The 16,545-nt window shown below is 40.6% G+C and overlaps 1 protein-coding gene across 1 annotated transcript in view; it reads left to right on the top strand.

Moving 5' to 3' along the window:
• Positions 1-16,545, top strand: part of DNAJC1 (DnaJ heat shock protein family (Hsp40) member C1) — a 131,642-nt gene that overhangs the window by 75,855 nt on the left and 39,242 nt on the right. The window contains exon 8 of the mRNA XM_015811557.1: positions 1,591-1,757. Coding sequence (XP_015667043.1) covers positions 1,591-1,757 — 167 coding nt within the window. The remainder of the gene's footprint in view (positions 1-1,590; positions 1,758-16,545) is intronic.

Here is a 16,545-nt window from a genome sequence, read left to right as displayed (position 1 = left end):
GACACTACAACTTCATAAATATGAATCAGTTATCCAGTGTCTGAACTTTGACCATGGAGATGCTGAAATGGTCATAAGTGTGAAACATTGTCATAAGTCACTTTTCTGTGCTGTTGTAACTTTGAATGGTCATTAAATGAACTGTTGTAAGTCAACACCTACCTGTACCTTGATACACTCACATAACACTGTTTTTACTAGTGTTGCATTGGATGCTAGTGGGCTTCCAAGTACAAATCAAAGTAGATCTTGTCACCTTTAGAGACCTATATAGATTGTGACCAGATTTCTTGCAGGACCTATTTCCCTGATGGCTTTTGCCCACATATTAATTCTAGCAAAGTGGATGTGTTCTAGGTCTCTTCTGTGAAGCAATATCACCTGGTGAGCTTTCTCTGTTATGAAACTTATCTTGGAACAGCCTCTGCCCAAGACATAAATAATTTTTAATGGGTTCATATAGTTGGTATGTTTTTATTTCTATTCACTACCTAGATTTACTTAGTTAGATGGGAAACTATACAAACTAGTTAAATAAATACAATTATTATTCCATTATTGTTTAAATTTTATTTACGCATAATACAGTATCCAGCTAATCTTGGATTCCTGAAGAGGAATGAAGCAAGAGGAGTGATCAAAACTTAGGTTTAAACACATAATATGAAATCATAGTTGAATTTCCTCAATATATTGTTATATGGAAGATATCTTTGCCAACCAAAACCCCAGCCTTTTACATTCATTTTCATAACAGGCCTTATTTATTACTTGAACAGAAATATATTTCAATTAGAAATCTAAGTGTGCATCTTTCTAGAAACTTGAACGAGCTTATGACTTTGATTTTTTAAAAAATAGTTTCAATTATTTGTATTATATTGTTATTTTTCCAGTACACATTAAGAACTGGGTTTGCAAGGAACAATACTATAGAAGAAATATTTTAAATACATATAGTGGAAAACATTTGCCGTTTTTAGTATTTTTCCTCCATTTTATTTTGCAAGACAATCTGAATTATAATCATAATTTGAAAAGTGCTTTAGTCTTAGCTCCATATTTCAGAGTGTGCATGATTTAAATCTTATAGGCCCAAATAATTAGCTTCTGATTTTTTTTGATCTTCACCATATGGACAACTTATATTTGAAGAATTAGATATAATATGAATATTGTAATATGTGGCCATTCAGAATAATATTTATTTTCACTGTAACCTCTTTAATTAACACATATGAAGCTTATGGGAGTTATGACTCCTTTTACTAGTGTGCTAGTTTCTAGGTTGTAACTCCTGTTACTTGTTATTACTTCTGTACAGTACAGAGTCTCCAATTATTTATCTTGCCAACCATTTTTTGAAACAGAAGTATGCTATCATAATTCCAGTGATACTGAAATTCATTTCTGAAAGAACATAATACTTTGATTAATGAGATAAATTTGCTGATTTCAAATAGCTCTTTTTTCTTTAGCTGTTGTCTATATTTACAAAAATAGCATCTTAGATATATTTGAGTGTAGTAAGTTTCTTAAGCATGCTTTTCCCCAAAATTTGTCATTTAAATTCTTTCTTATTTTTCACAGAGGAAAAAAAACCTAAAATCAAGAAACCAAAACCTGAATTTCCTATATATACGGTGGCCGAAACAAATGCATATATACCATCATATGATCATGGAACTTCTATTGAAGAAATTGAGGAACAGATGGATGATTGGTTGGAAGACAGGAACAAATCATTAAAAAGAAAGGTAAGTACATATTTATTTTAAAAGGATAAAGAAGAGTGAAGAGCAGACAAGAAATTATACATTGACATATTTATATTCTAATATTTGTAGGTTGCATTTGAGTAAGCAGTCAAAATAATGGCTATCAAATCTGACAAAGGCAAAGTCTCTCTAGTATAGCAGGTTAGGACTGAATTACTTAAGATATATTTAATATTTATAATTATATGTCTGAACCCACTATTTTTTGTAGAATAAATACATTATTAGAACAGCTGTGCCAATTTTGCACTTTGTTTTACTTGTCTTATTGTTTGAAATATTCTCATGAAGATGAGAAGTAACACTGAATGAACACTCCTTTCATCCTGGCACAAAAAAGAAGTCTGTAGATTTTTATTGAGCTCTGTGTAGCCAAGTTATTTGAATTATCGGAAAAGAGTTAGGATTCAGTCCTTTAAACCCCAGATTTATAGTACATAAATTCTCATTTCCTTATATTTATTTTTCCAATTATCTTATATATCAGAAAAAGACAAAAAAAGGTATACTTCAAGACAGTGCAAAAGTTAATGCTGTTTCTATTGTAATTTGTTACCATATGCATACTATTATATCTGGCAGTACAAATGCTAAAACTGCCCCTGTAAAAATGCATGGGTCCAAGTTGAAGTGCTAAGAAGTAGAAATGTGTAGGGTGAATCATTTGTTTAGAAAAATGGACATTTCTAAAAGATGAAAGGCAAGTGAATTCTAGATGCTTATTCTGTATAAGCACAATAAGAGAACGATGATTGACAGCAATTCATTTACCACACATTGAGGAAATGAATCTTGGTTTCTGCAAAGAAGCCATAATGACTATTATCTTGGATTCCCAGAGCACATTACCAGTTACCAATGCATGAAAAAAAAACTCCACACTTTTCAGAATTTAAAAACTATTAATGAGCTATATGTCTTTCAGAGGATTACAATATGTCATCTGGGTCTTCTTGATGACCAGTAATATACTTGGAGAGTTTCATTAAGATATTTCTAAACACAGTGAACTTTTAAAATATTATATATTGTTTTTTCTCATGTGGAAAATTTCATGGTTGTAATTCTTAGCCAAAATATATAGAAAGAAGTCTTTTGACCAGGGCTTTTTTTCAGCCGGAACGCGGCGGAACCGCGTTCCGGCACCTTTTTCCGGGCCGGCCGCACCGGAAATAGCCCCTCCCACACCTTTTCTCCGAGAAAAAAAGCCCTGCTTTTGACCCATCTTTTTAAATAGAATAAATTTACTGCTAAATGCATAACTGGTAAGAAAACATCTGAATGGGCAAAACCTTTGCCTTGTAAGTTTATGTAAACCTTTTGAATTATTTTAGCCAATTAAAAGTTATTTCCATGCTTATATTCAGTCTCTTTTGGTTGATTGAATGCAATGCAACAATGTGACCAATATATTTGTTTCAGAATACTACAAAATGATGACCATAGCATAATATCACAAGATCTCAATACAGCAGTTCCTTTCTGGAAATAGCCAGGAAACCACATTTGGATGCAATAATAATTTACTCACCTTTAGTGTTTCTCACTACATCTATAACATTAGCTTAAGACTCAGTAAAATAGTGAGTAACGTGCAGGCAACAGGAAATCTAACTGGCCTATATCCTATGCTGTTAAAATGTTATATTAATTCTATTTTTTTAAAAAAAAAGATATTAAAATAAAGCACCATGTTTAAAGAAGCATTAAAATATTTAAACTTTGAAACTATATTTCAGATTCTTGATATATGTATGTAAGTTTCCATCTTTCAAAGATATTTCCTTAATATGACTTCAGAGGCTACTTTTAAAGTTCTCTGATTTGGTAGGCCCCATTTCAGACAACCTGATGTTTTTATGTATTCTTCCCTTTCAACCAGAATTGATCCAGTAATCAACAAGCATTATTTTAGGTTGGGATAAAATGAACCCACCTACAGGTAGTCCTCGAGTTACGAATGTAATGGAGCCTGCCCATTCCATTTGTAACTCAAAAACTCATAGAGTGAATCTCGTACCTCGAACGAGATCACTCCCTTGCTCGTTAAGATGCATGCTGCTCATTAACTACACATGAGGTACCTCAGGGTGGGAAAGGCCATGGAGGGCCTGGTGATGAAACAGGCCTCTAAGGCTTCCCTGACCCACTAAGATATCTCATGCTTCCCCCTCGCAAACACTTTCATTTTGAAAGCCACCTTACTTCAGTGTGCAAAAGGAGACGTTCAAACTCGTCATTTTCTTCACAAAGCTTGTGAAAAAGTCGGTTGTTCAAGGGATTCGACTTAATTTTATTCACAGCATTAATGACGTAACGTAGACTCGTGCAAATGGTCATTCAAATTTTTTGAGACAAGGTGCTGTCTATGAACGATGCAATGGACAGTCATAACTCCAGGTACAACCAATTTTAGATGAGCTTGAAATCCGCGATATTGTCCAACCATGGATGCAGCTCCGTCAGTTGCACATGCCACGACGTTTGTCAAAGGGATGTTTTTCTCATTAAAAAACTCTTCAACCTTTTTAAATATCGAAGAACCTTTTGTGTCGGTGGCTAAATTTCGAACAAATAACAGTTCTTCCCCGATCTCTTCATTTCCGTTGATGAAACGGACATAAGCCAATAACAAGGCTTCATTTTCACGAATCGTTGACTCGTCAATCTGCATCACAAATTCTGTATTTTTCAAGGTGTCAATAAGCCTTTCTTCCACATCAGCAGCCATTTCATCAATTCTTTTTGATATGGTTTCATTGCTCAAAGGAATCGATTGCATGATAGTGCTTGCGCTGGGCCCCAATATGGTGGCAACAATCTGTTTCACTGCTGGTAAAATCAGCGTTTCTCCGATAGTGTGAGGTTTGCCACATTTTGCTATCAACAAAGATACTTCATAGGAACAAATGAGCTCCTTGTCGGTATTGAGTGACGATTTTCCAAATAACTTCCCAACAGTGCTGCGACCCTCAAACTTGGCCTTTAAGGATTGGAAAAACGATGCCGGTTTGTCGACTTTATCCTAATGAATTCTTACAAAATGGTCTTTCAGTCGGGAAGGCTTCATCGCTTCATTTGACAATGTTTTCTCACAAAGAAGACAAAACAGAAGCTGTAGGTTGGAAGGAGATGGAATGAATCCCAATTTTAGGTATTCCGTTGAATATTGGCCACACTTCCTCTTCTCGGCCATGTTGAGAGGTCTTTGAAATGAAAAGCACTACCTGCAAATTAAATTTTCGACTCCATTGGAACACTAGAAAAACACACGTGGACGTCGATAAACCTAGTTTCAACAGTTACGTTGACATTACAGCTGACGTCACAGGGGACAGCCACTCAGCATGCGATGTTTCGAAAGAAGCGCTCCCCCCTCCATCACTGCCCATTCTGGCCAATGGCGCGCCACTGTATGGGTAGAGGCTGCTGTGCAACGCGCATGAAGATAAGTGATGCATATTCACATATGTACGGCGTTCTGTACTGAAGCTAGCTGGAGGAACATTTGAAAACACAATTCAATCCACTAATAGCAAGCGATCTGATGTTTTTGTACGACAGATATACAGCGATTCACTGTACAAAAAAGTCTCAAAAGTGTCCCCAAAACTTCTCGCTCCATCGCCCCCATATCGCCCCCTTTTCATTCCTTTGCCCCTGCGTTGCTCCTTTTCGTTCTATCGCCCCCCTGGAAAAGGGGGCGATATCGCCCAGGTTAAGAACCACTGCCCTAGGATGTAATATGTTCGGTCCTGGAGATTTGAATTTAAATCCACAGTATCTTGTCCTGTGTTCTGAAATGACTCTAAAAAGTTTTGCCCAGGCTTCTACATGATAGCCTTTTATACGCTTAAAGACATTTCCCATATCTCCATATGGCATTCTTCTCCATTCTTCTTAATCTTTTTTCTATGCCCCTTTGAATACACTCCTGTATATTAATTTCTTTCTAAAATGTGGTTCCCAAAACTGAATACAATATCCTAAGTATGATCTGATCAATGCAGACTTTGTTTCATTAAACCAGCTTCCTTTTCTGACAGTTTTTTATATTTAAAAGTAGTGTGACCCAACTTAAAAAATAAGTAAGCAATAAGAAATTTAGTTTCAGTCAATAGGTTAGCAATTAAATATTTTAGAAAATTAAGAAAAAAATCCATTATGTTATATAGATGTACCTTTTTGTATATAATAAATGCATGTTTTATTGCACTTAGTATTTATATGTAGATTTTTAAATTTCAGTAATGGCCTGGATGTAATTGCAGAGTTAAATAATTGCTCAAAATTTAACAAAAGATGCAGGAAATGTAATGGCTAGAATCACAAGCTAATTCTAATTAATGAAATCTGTGGTTTCATTAATACTACTATAATATAAATTAAATACCACTTATCACTTTTTTTATTCCATTCCTAGAAGTAGTTCAGCTTTTTCCCCATTCCTCCTTTTTTAAAACCTCCAACAACCCTACAGTGTGGTTTAGTCAAAAAAGAGATTTTGATTAGACATTGCTTGTTTACAGTGTGAGCATTCCTAGTGTTCTAAAAATTATAATTATAACAATTATATTCCATAGTATCTTTATTTTTTTTCTTGGCCAAATGCATTATTTTCCTAGAAAATCAAGTTTCTCCTGAGTTTCAACTTGTTTTTGTTTTGCTATGTGTGATTGTGTAAAAACAATAACTGGGTATAACCTATCTGGAAGGCACTGGTCTGATGCAGACTATGTTACAGCTAATCTAGATTCAGTTGATCAGACTAAAATGGGAAGGCGGATTTAGTCTTGGAAATTGTGCTAGCAATTGTGCTATAATTATCACTGGGCCAGGTAATATTTTATAAATATGAAAGAAATAATACATTTGAAAAAGCATTCATTGTATTTGGTTAATCATTGATGAGCACATAGTTTATTAATAGTATTTCAGTTGGTTAATATTGAATTACACATATGCATATGAATAAGCAGGACAAGCAGTTTTTCTGAAGAGGAAGGTAAACAGATTTCTTGAATGTTTATGTAATGATGAAATGCATCATAGAGAGGGAGGGAAGGAGGGAGGGAGGAGGAAGGAAAAATATTTGCAAAATATTAAAAGTCATAAGTCTTAGCAGAATTGATGGAGTTTGTATTGTACAAGGTAGATAAAAATTGTTCATGCATAACGTATAGGAGGTTTCTTGAAAATTTATTAACCATCTCTAATGCAAATCAACATGTTAAATAAATAATGGAATGATACAACAGAAAAGAGTGTTATCAATATTACAAGTGAAATTAGAAGCTTTTTGCTTTTACAGAACCATACTGTAGTTCAATGAATTTCAGTTGGCAGGGTTCAGCAGAAGGGCCCTCTCTGCCATGGCTCCTGACCTTTGGAACATCTTATTCCCTGAGGTGATTTCGGCTCCCACTCTTCTGACCTTCTGTAAGAGCCTGAAGACCTGGCTCTGCCAGATTACAGACTGGACATACAAACCAGGGAGGTATATTGTCTCCCTGGAGCAAAAATCAAAGATGTGGCTGAGAATCTAACCAAAATAATTAGGCCCACAGATCACTACCTTTTCCTCCTCCTTCACATTGGGATGAATGACACAACAAAGAACCTGAGTACAATATTGAGAGATTATAAGCAACTAGGCAATAAAGTTAAGGAGCTAGGAGCACAGGTAATATTCTCATGTTCTCCCAATGAAAGGCCAACCCCCATCGAGGGAAAAAAGAATTCTAGAAATAAACCACTGGCTAAAAGGTTGGTGTTGCCAAGAAAACTTTGGTTTCCTGAATCATGGACTGCATTTCCTAAGCGAAGGACTCTTGGCAAGGGATGGGCTGCACCTCACTAAAACAGGGGAAAATGTACTCGGAAAAAGACTGGCCCCACTCATCAGGAGGGCTTTAAACTAAAATTGAAGGGGAAGGGTGACCAATCTTTAGAATCTCTAGAACACAAAACCAGTCGTAAGTCCTAAGAAAACAAATCAAACAATGAGGTAGGGAGGGATGACAAAAAAGAAAAACTCCAACAACAATCAAGAGATGCAAGAAACATACCCACGGACAGGAATAAAGGTCTTAAATGCTTATATATAAATGCTCAAAGTTTGGGAAACAAACAGGGTGAACTAGAAGCAATAGTACATGAGGGCAGGTATGACATAGTTGCCATAGCCAAAACTTGGTGGGATGAAACCTATGACTGGAATGTACTAATGAATGGATACAAATTGTTCAAAAGAAATAGATCTACAAAAAGAGGAGGGGCACTATATGTAAGAGAACATACATTTCTACAGAAATACACGTGATCAAAGATAAAATCCCTCCAGAATGTATATGGGTCAATATAAAAGGGGAAAAAGGTGACATTGCCATAGATGTATATTACAGGCCACCCAACCAATCAGAAGAAATAGATGAACTCTTTGCCAACCAGTTAACAAACGTATGTAGGAAGCATACCACAGTAGTAATGGGAGATTTCAACTATCCAGATTAGGCGAGACCTGGTTCAAAAACAGTAACTGTGAGAGGGACCTCAGAGTCCTAGTAGACGATCACTTGACTATGAATCAGCAGTGTGCGGCAGCAGCCAAAAAAGCTAATACAATCCTGGGTTGTATAAACAGGCATAAAATCAAGATTACGCAAAGTATTTGTACCGCTTTATAAAACCCTAATAAGACCACACCTGGAATACTGCAACCAATTTTGGTCACCATACTACAAAAAAGATGTTGAAACCTTGGAAAAAGTTCAGAGAAGAGCAACTAAAATGATCAAAGGCCGGGAGACTAAAACATATGAAGAATGGCTGCAGGGCAGAATTTGAGTAGCAAACGTTTAGACTGATATGGCAAGAGAAGGGAAGCTATATGAGTTTTAGAAGCAGATAGTGTAAACAAAAAAAAAGCTTTTAAATTGAAAATATTTAGCTGGTTTTGTATATCTTAGGGCAGTAATTTTCCTGAAATTTGCTCACTGATAAATTTTGCATTGTTCACAATCATAAATCATAGCTTCTTTGAAGGCACTATGATTCTATTGTCATGGTTCTGATAGATGAAACCCATCAAAAGAACTTCAAGGCAAAATTTTTCCTTAAAGAACATTTATTTGGGATACAAAGTATCAGCACTACATAGCTGAACCCAAAAACTAAATTCCCTTCCCCCAGATACAAAGTAACAAAGTACAACTCCCACCTCCAATAAACTGTCATGAATCACATTCCCCAATTAGCTTAAAGCGTGGGCTTTCTCCTCAGCTCCACAGCCCGGCCAAAATGTTATCAGCTTGTCCTTAGGTTCCCACAGCAGCATTATTATTATGGCTAGCTGAGCTTACATTCCAACCCCCCCCTCCCCGTTGCACCTGATTTCTAAAGTAAGAAAAAGCATGTTAAAGGAATAGAGAAAATGGCTGCATTTTCATCAGTTGTCAGAGTGGGAACATCCAATGTTAGCAGTGTTGACATCTGCCCCCCCTTACAAAAAGGGCAAATCCTGCAATTCAAACAAAATAATAGGTTAGGGATTGCCCCTTGGTTTGTCAGGGTGTTTCTCATAGAATCTATTAATGAGTTTTACATCACTAGATTTTACATCACTAGATTTTACCCATGTGGCTTCAGACAATGGATATCCTTTCCACTGCACTAAGTACTGTAACTTTCCTTTAAAAGTCTAGAATCAAAAATACGCTTCACTTCATAATGAGTTTGTCCGGCCATCACGAGAAGCCTAGGTGCCTTCTTAGGGGGAGGTCATAAGGTGGAACCCTGAAAAGGTTTCAGTAGGCTACAATGGAACACAGGAGTCTGGGAAGCTTTAATTTTACCGTGACTGGGTTAATGATTCTTACTATGGGGAAGGGAACCAGGTACTTCGGTCCTAACTTCTTACTAGGCAACTTAAGTCGTAAATATTGTATGGATTAATACATTTTTTTCTCAACTTGGAATGATCTTTGGGGAGCCCTCTTTTTATCTGCTTGCTTTTTATATGTCTCAGAAGCCTTTTTCAGAGTGATTTTCCTGTTCTCCCATCCCCTCACCCACTGGTCAAGCGTTTGGGGAGTAGAGGGTCCTTGAGGATATTCGGGTATTGGGTTGAACTCTTTTCCTGGCAACTTTAAAAGGCGTAAACCAGTGCTGCTGTGAACAGAGTTATTGTAAGCCACCTCTGAGAAAGGGAGGAGGTCAGTCCAGTTCGTTTGCTGATAGTCCACATAGCATCTGAGATACTGCTCCACCATTGAGTTTGCTGATTCAGCTGCCCCATTTGTAGATGGGTGAAAAGCCGATGACAGTCCTTGCAATGAGCCAATTAACTTGAGGAAACCCCTCCAGAACCTGGCCGTAAACTGCACCCCTCGGTCTGAGATTATTCGCTTTGGCATGCCATGCAGTCAGTAGATGTGCTTTAAAAACATCTTGGTTAATCTTTGGGCTGATGGGAGTCCTTTGCAGGCGATGAAATGAGTCTGTTTTTAAAATAGATCAATCACAGTCCAAATCACCATATTCCCCCTATTTTCAGGTAATTCCACTATAAAATCGATAGCAATTTCTTCCCATGGTTGGGAAGGGCCCACAACTGGTTGTAATAGTCCAGGGGGCTTTCCTGGAATTCTTTTCATGGTGGCACATACAGCACAGCTCTTGACATAGTTCTCTACATCCTGTTTCAACCCTGGTCACCAAAATTGCTGACAAACCAGATGCAGTGTTTTTAAATATCCAAAGTGTCCAGTTTGTTTCACATCATGACCATGCCAGAGAGCGTTAAGGCGGAGGGTTTCAGGCAAATACAACTTCCCCCCCTTTGTAAGCCAAACCATCCCTGCACGTCAAGGAGGTTTGATTTTCCTTGAACCATTGATTGTTGAGGAGTTCCTGTTTTATTTTCCTCGCCCCAGGGTCATCAGGGTTTGGGACTTTAGAAGATGGGGCTATTCGTGGCGTTAGTTGAGAAGCAGCTTGTGATGTAGATATAATTGCTTCGTTAACCTCTTCACGCTGGCTCTTATATTGAGGTAATCTGGATAAAGCGTCAACTAAAAAGTTTTTCCCTCCCGGTATGTACTTCTGCCTGAAGTTAAATTGGTTAAAGTATTGCGCCCACCATATTTGTTTCGGTGATAGTTTACAGGGAGTTTTCAGTGCCTCTAGGTTTTTGTGATCAGGCCATACCTCGAAAGGCACCTTGCTCCCTTCTAGGTAGTGTCGCCAGTTTAATAGAGCCCAACAAATTACGAAGGCTTCCTTCTCCTACACTGCCCACTTTCTCTTGCAATCAATGAACTTTTTTGAGGCGTAGGCACAGGGCTGTAGGACTCCATCTTTTGCAATAATACAGCTCTGACGGCCACATCGTTGGCATCGGCTTGAATCACAAAGGGTTTCCCTGGACAAGGATGCTTTAGGACTTGTTCGACCACAAATAGTCTTTTCAAATTCTGAAAAGCAGTTTGACAGTTCATAATCCATGCTAGTGGTTAGCCTGGTCGCAGCTTCCCCCCCCTTCCTGTTTTCAATAAGTCCGTGAGGGGTAAAGCAATTTCAGCAAAGGGGGGGATGAACTGTTGGTAAAAGTTAGTGAATCCCAGAAAGCTCTGAAGCTGTTTGCAAGTCTTTGGGAGTTGCCATTCGATTAAGGCTTTCACTTTAGCCAGGTCCATTTCAGTGCCCTTAGTGGAAATTCTGTAGCCAAGATAATCTAGTCGGGTCTGATGAAACTCACACTTTGATAGTTTGACATATGGTTTGGCATTCAACAGCTTCTTTAATACTTCTCGCACTAGTTTTACGTGGTCAGTCATATTTGTGCTGTATATCAGGATATCATCAAGATATGCCAAAACTCCTTTGTATAAATGTTCATGTAGAACCTGGTTGATCAGCTGCATGAAGACAGCTGGAGCCCCCTGTAGTCCAAACGGCATGACTTTAAATTGACAGCTCCCCATGGGACAGTTAAAAGCAGTTTTCCATTCATCTCCTTCTTTTATTCTTATTTGGTAATATGTCTCTCTCAGGTCCAATTTAGTGAAGACACTCCCCTTCGCCAGGTGGGTTAGTAAGTCCTTCAGGAGGGGGAGGGGGTATTTGTTTTCTATGCTTACAGCGTTTAACCCTCTATAGTCTATGCAGAGACGAAGTGACCCGTCTTTTTTCTCTTTAAATAACACCGGAGCTTCCACCTGAGATTTGGCCTGTTCAATAAATCCTCTCGCTAGGTTCTTGTTCACATACTACTGCATTTCATCCATTTTGAGGGGGATCATGGCATACATCCTCAGCCGTGGGAGTTTAGCTCCCAGTAACAGTTCAATGGAGCAACCATTGGGCCGGTGGGGAGGCAGGGTGTCGCATTCTTTCTCACTAAACACCTCCACTATTATCCCAGTATTCGCTGGGAATGAGTGGCTCGCCTGGTTAAGGCAGGGTGGCTATCTTTGGTAGCTCAGTGGACAGCCTAAACTCTCCAGTAACGTTGGTCGAATTAAGGGGGGCTTGGGCCCAAAGGTAATCTCACAGTCCTCATCCCCTTATCCCACCAAATAAATGGTTTCCATTTGTCCAACAAGGCTAGCCCTAGAATCACAGCCTCAGTCATCTTCTGAGCCACCACGAAGCAAATGAACTCCCAATGTTCACCTATTTCTAAGTGTATTGGCTCAGTCAATTGTGTGACTAAAGTTCTTCCCATTAAAGAGCCATTGGCTTGCTCAAATCTCACGGGTTTGGAGAGCAACCTTGCTCGTATGCCCAGTTTGAGGGCAAGTGGCAAACTAATAACGCACCAGGAGCACCCCAAGTCCACTAGCACTTTCAAATCTACTCATGCACCTGTCTCGGGGACTATGAGTTTGGCTGCGAGAGAAAAAGGTGGAAAGGGTTGACTCACCATCAGGTTGTTCTCCCCCCTGTCGCTGTCGTAGGAGGGCAGAGTTGTGGCTGGTCCAGCTTGGACCTCGGTGCTCTCTTGCGTGGGCGACGTAACCTGGGCGACAGGTTCTTGCGTGATCCAGTTTGACTTCCTTTTCCTGGCTGTTGGACTGGTTTCTTCCTCGACGGTGGTCCCGATCTACTCTGCTGTTGGGGGCATGGGACTGGGCAGCTCGCTGCTCAGTGTCCTTGTTGCCCACATCTGAAGCATTTAATTGGTGGACTGGCAAGTGGTCTGGGGAGGCTCCGTGGCCGCGATGGCTGGAAGCTTACGGGGGGGTTGGTCATCTGGTTTGTGCTGGCTTCTGCCCGGCTTCCTGAGGTGGTGGCTTCTTATAACGAGCCAGCTTGACATCCAATCTTACTGCTGCCTGGTACCATTTCTGCAATAGGTTAGGGACAGCTCGATAGAAACAGGCCTTGAAGTGGTGCACTAGGGACTGTTCAGGCCACCTTTCTATTTGCCCTGCTACCTTACAATATTCTCGTACGTATTCCAAAGCAAGTCTGCCATCTTGTTTTATCTTATGTATTTGTTTCTCCGCTTTGAGAGCTATGAATGGGTCCTTGAACCTGGTTTTTAGTCCAAGGAGGAAGAGGTGGAGATTCCCCAACTCAGGCGCTTGCTCGTTGTATAAATTGTTTAACCACTCAAAGGCTTCCCCTTCCCCTTCCAAATTCACCATTGGAACCACATCGACCATTGCAGCTGGATTCAGGTAGAAATTGGCATTGCTATTCACATGGGAACGCACTTGTTTGAGAAAGAAGATAAGCTTCTCCAGGTCACCATCAAATGTCGCTCTAAAGGGTGGTGCCATCATGGGTTACTGCAGTGTGGCTGCATTCCCAGCGGTTGCTGGCCTCCCTGTTGTGGCTGTTGCATCCCCAATGGATGCTGACCTCCCAGTGGTGGCTGTGGCATCCCCAGTTGTTGCAGACCTCCCATTGGTCCCGGTGGCAGTTGCTGTGGCATCCCCAGTTGCTGCAGGCCTCCCAGCATTTGTTGCAGATTCAGAGGTTGCTGCCAGCCCCACTGTTGCTATGCTCCCATCGGTAGCTGTGGCATCCCCAGTTGATGCAGGCCTCCCAGCAGTTGCTGCACATTCAGGGGCTGGTACCAGCCCCACTGCTGTGGCACCCCCCACCTGCCGCTGACCTCCCAGCAGTGGTGGTTGCAGTATCCCCAGTTGTTGCAGGGGCCCCAAAGGCTGCGACGCTCTCATCTGTTGCTGCCTGGCCAACAGATCGTGCAGCTGTTGTATTATATCATGTTGAACACTCACATCTGAGTCTTCCCCCTGCGTAGGCTTCGGTTTTGGGTGGTGCCAACTGTGAAGCTCTGGGCTATGTGACCGATGGTAGTGACGATCAGAGCTTTCACGATACCTGTGGCAATCTGGGCTTCTAGAGGAGTGACGATGTCTCGGGCTACTGTGTTCAGAGTGGTGGCCAGGACTCTCCCTCCTTGCAGGGCTGGAGGTTGATGTTGGCGATTTTGAAGATGGAGAAGCCGCTTATGGGCAGTGCTGGGGTTTCTTTTAGGCACGGCTTGCATCTGCTCCGCCGATCATCATGATCACTTGCATGGGTTGCTCCCCACTCTTCCATCTCTAGCCCCTCGAACCTCTCCACCAACCTCCACTGATTGGCTACGGGCTACGGACAGGTACTTCCATTCTCTGGAGTCCTCAGTAGTCGTCGATTTCCTGATTCTCCAGCAGCCCAGGGAACACGATTCTCAAGAGGTTCCTTCTTGCAAATCAACTTTGGACACTTTCGAAGTATTTGCTTTTGGCAGGGTTGTCTTGAGGGGCTTGGAGTCTCATTGGGCAGGGTCCACTCCAATGACCAGATCAGCTCCCACATTTTGGGTCTTGCCCCCAGCTGTAAGGCCTGAGAAGATTCCTTCTCCACTGGTGCACTGGCTTGCGCTCCCTCCACTGAGGCGGCAGCCATGGCCGGGGTGCTGGATCCAGGCACTTCTTCCTTCTCCATGTTGAGATCTTCCCTGAGTCTTTATCAGCCTATTCCTCGACTTAGGGACGGTGACTGGAGTAGGTGACTGATTAAGGTAGAAAATGGGAATTTTAGGGTTAATGTCAAGATTCCGATAGATGAAATCCATCAAAAGAAATTATTCCTTAAAAACAACAACAACAACAATAGTAATAAAGTTGGAAGGGACCTTGGAGGTCATCTAGTCCAACCCCCTGCTCAGGCAGGAAACCCTATACCATTTCAGACAAATGGCTGTCTGGTCTGTTCTTAGAAACCTCCAGTATTGGAGCATTCATCGCTTCTGGAGGCAGGTTGTTCCACTGGTTAATTGTTCTAACTGTCAGGAAGTTTCTCCTTAGTTCTAGGTTGCTTCTCTCCTTGATTAGTTTCCATCTGTTGCTGCTTGTCCTGCCTTCAGGCGCTTTGGAAAATAGCTTGACTCCCTCTTCTTTGTGGCAGCCCCTGAGATATTGGAACACTGCTATCATGTCCCCCCTCTTCCTTCTCTTCGTTAAACTAGACATATCCAATTCCAGCAACCGTTCCTTATATGTTTTAGCCTCCAGTCCCCTAATCATCTCTGTTGCTCTTCTCTGTACTCTTTCTAGAGTCTCAGCATCTTTTTTACATCGTGGTGACCAAAACTGGATGCAGTATTCCAAGTGTGGCCTTATCAAGGCATTGGAAAGTGGTATTAATACTTCACGTGATCTTGATTCTATCCCTCTGTTAATGCAGCCCAGCACTGTGTTGGCTTTTCTGGCAGCTGCAGCATACTGCTGGCTCATATTTAAATGATTGTCCACTAGGATTCCAAGATCTTTCTCACAGTTACTACTATTGAGTAAGGTACCCCCTATATTATACCTGTACATTTGGTTTTTCTTGCCTAAATGTAGAACCTTACTTTTTTCACCATTGAATTTCATTTTGTTAGATAGCGCCCAGTGTTCAAGTCTGTCCAGATCCTCCTGTATCCTAAGCCTGTCTTCTGGAATGTTGGCTATTCCTGCCAGCTTGGTGTCGTCTGCAAATTTGATGAATTCCCCATCTATCCCCTCGTCCAAATCATTGATGAAGATGTTGAAGAGCACTGGGCGCAGAACAGAGCCCTGGGGCACCCCACTACACACTTCCCTCCATGTAGATGCAGTTCTATTGAGGACCACACGCTGAGTATGGCCAGTCAGCCAGCTATGAATCCATCTGGTGGTGATGCTGTCTAACCCACATTTTTCTATTTTATCAAGTAGTAGATTGTGATCTACTTTATCAAATGCCTTACTGAAATCCAAGTAAATTATATCCACAGCATTCCTCTGATCCACTAATTTTGTCACTTGGTCAAAGAATGCAATAAGATTTGTCTGGCATGATCTGTTTTTGACAAACCCATGTTGGCTTTTAGTAATGACTTTGTTTGCCTCTAGGTGTTCGCTGATTCATTGTTTGATTATTTTTTCCAGAATTTTCCCAGGTGTTGAGATCAGGCTGATAGGTCTCTAATTTCCTGGATCCATTTTTTTTTCCTTTTTTGAAGATGGGAACTACATCAGCTCTTTTGCAGTCCTCTGGTAGTTCCCCAGGGTTCCAGGATCTTTAAAAAATATAGTTCAGTGGTTCTGAGATCACATCTGCCAGTTCCTTGAGAACCTTGGGGTGTAATCCATCTGGTCCTGGTGATTTGAACTCGTCTAGGCTGGACAGGTGCTCACTTACCATTTTCTTGCCTATCTTAACTTGTGTTTCTATTCTGTTTTTTATGGCACTATTTTTGATAGGTTGGTCTGTTTTTTCCCTT

Source organism: Protobothrops mucrosquamatus, unplaced genomic scaffold (assembly GCF_001527695.2).
Source record: "Protobothrops mucrosquamatus isolate PMUCROS unplaced genomic scaffold, P.Mucros_1.0 scaffold45, whole genome shotgun sequence".
Taxonomy (NCBI): domain Eukaryota; kingdom Metazoa; phylum Chordata; class Lepidosauria; order Squamata; family Viperidae; genus Protobothrops; species Protobothrops mucrosquamatus.
Note: the sequence above shows the minus strand (reverse complement) of the source record. Positions and strands in the feature narration are given on the sequence as shown.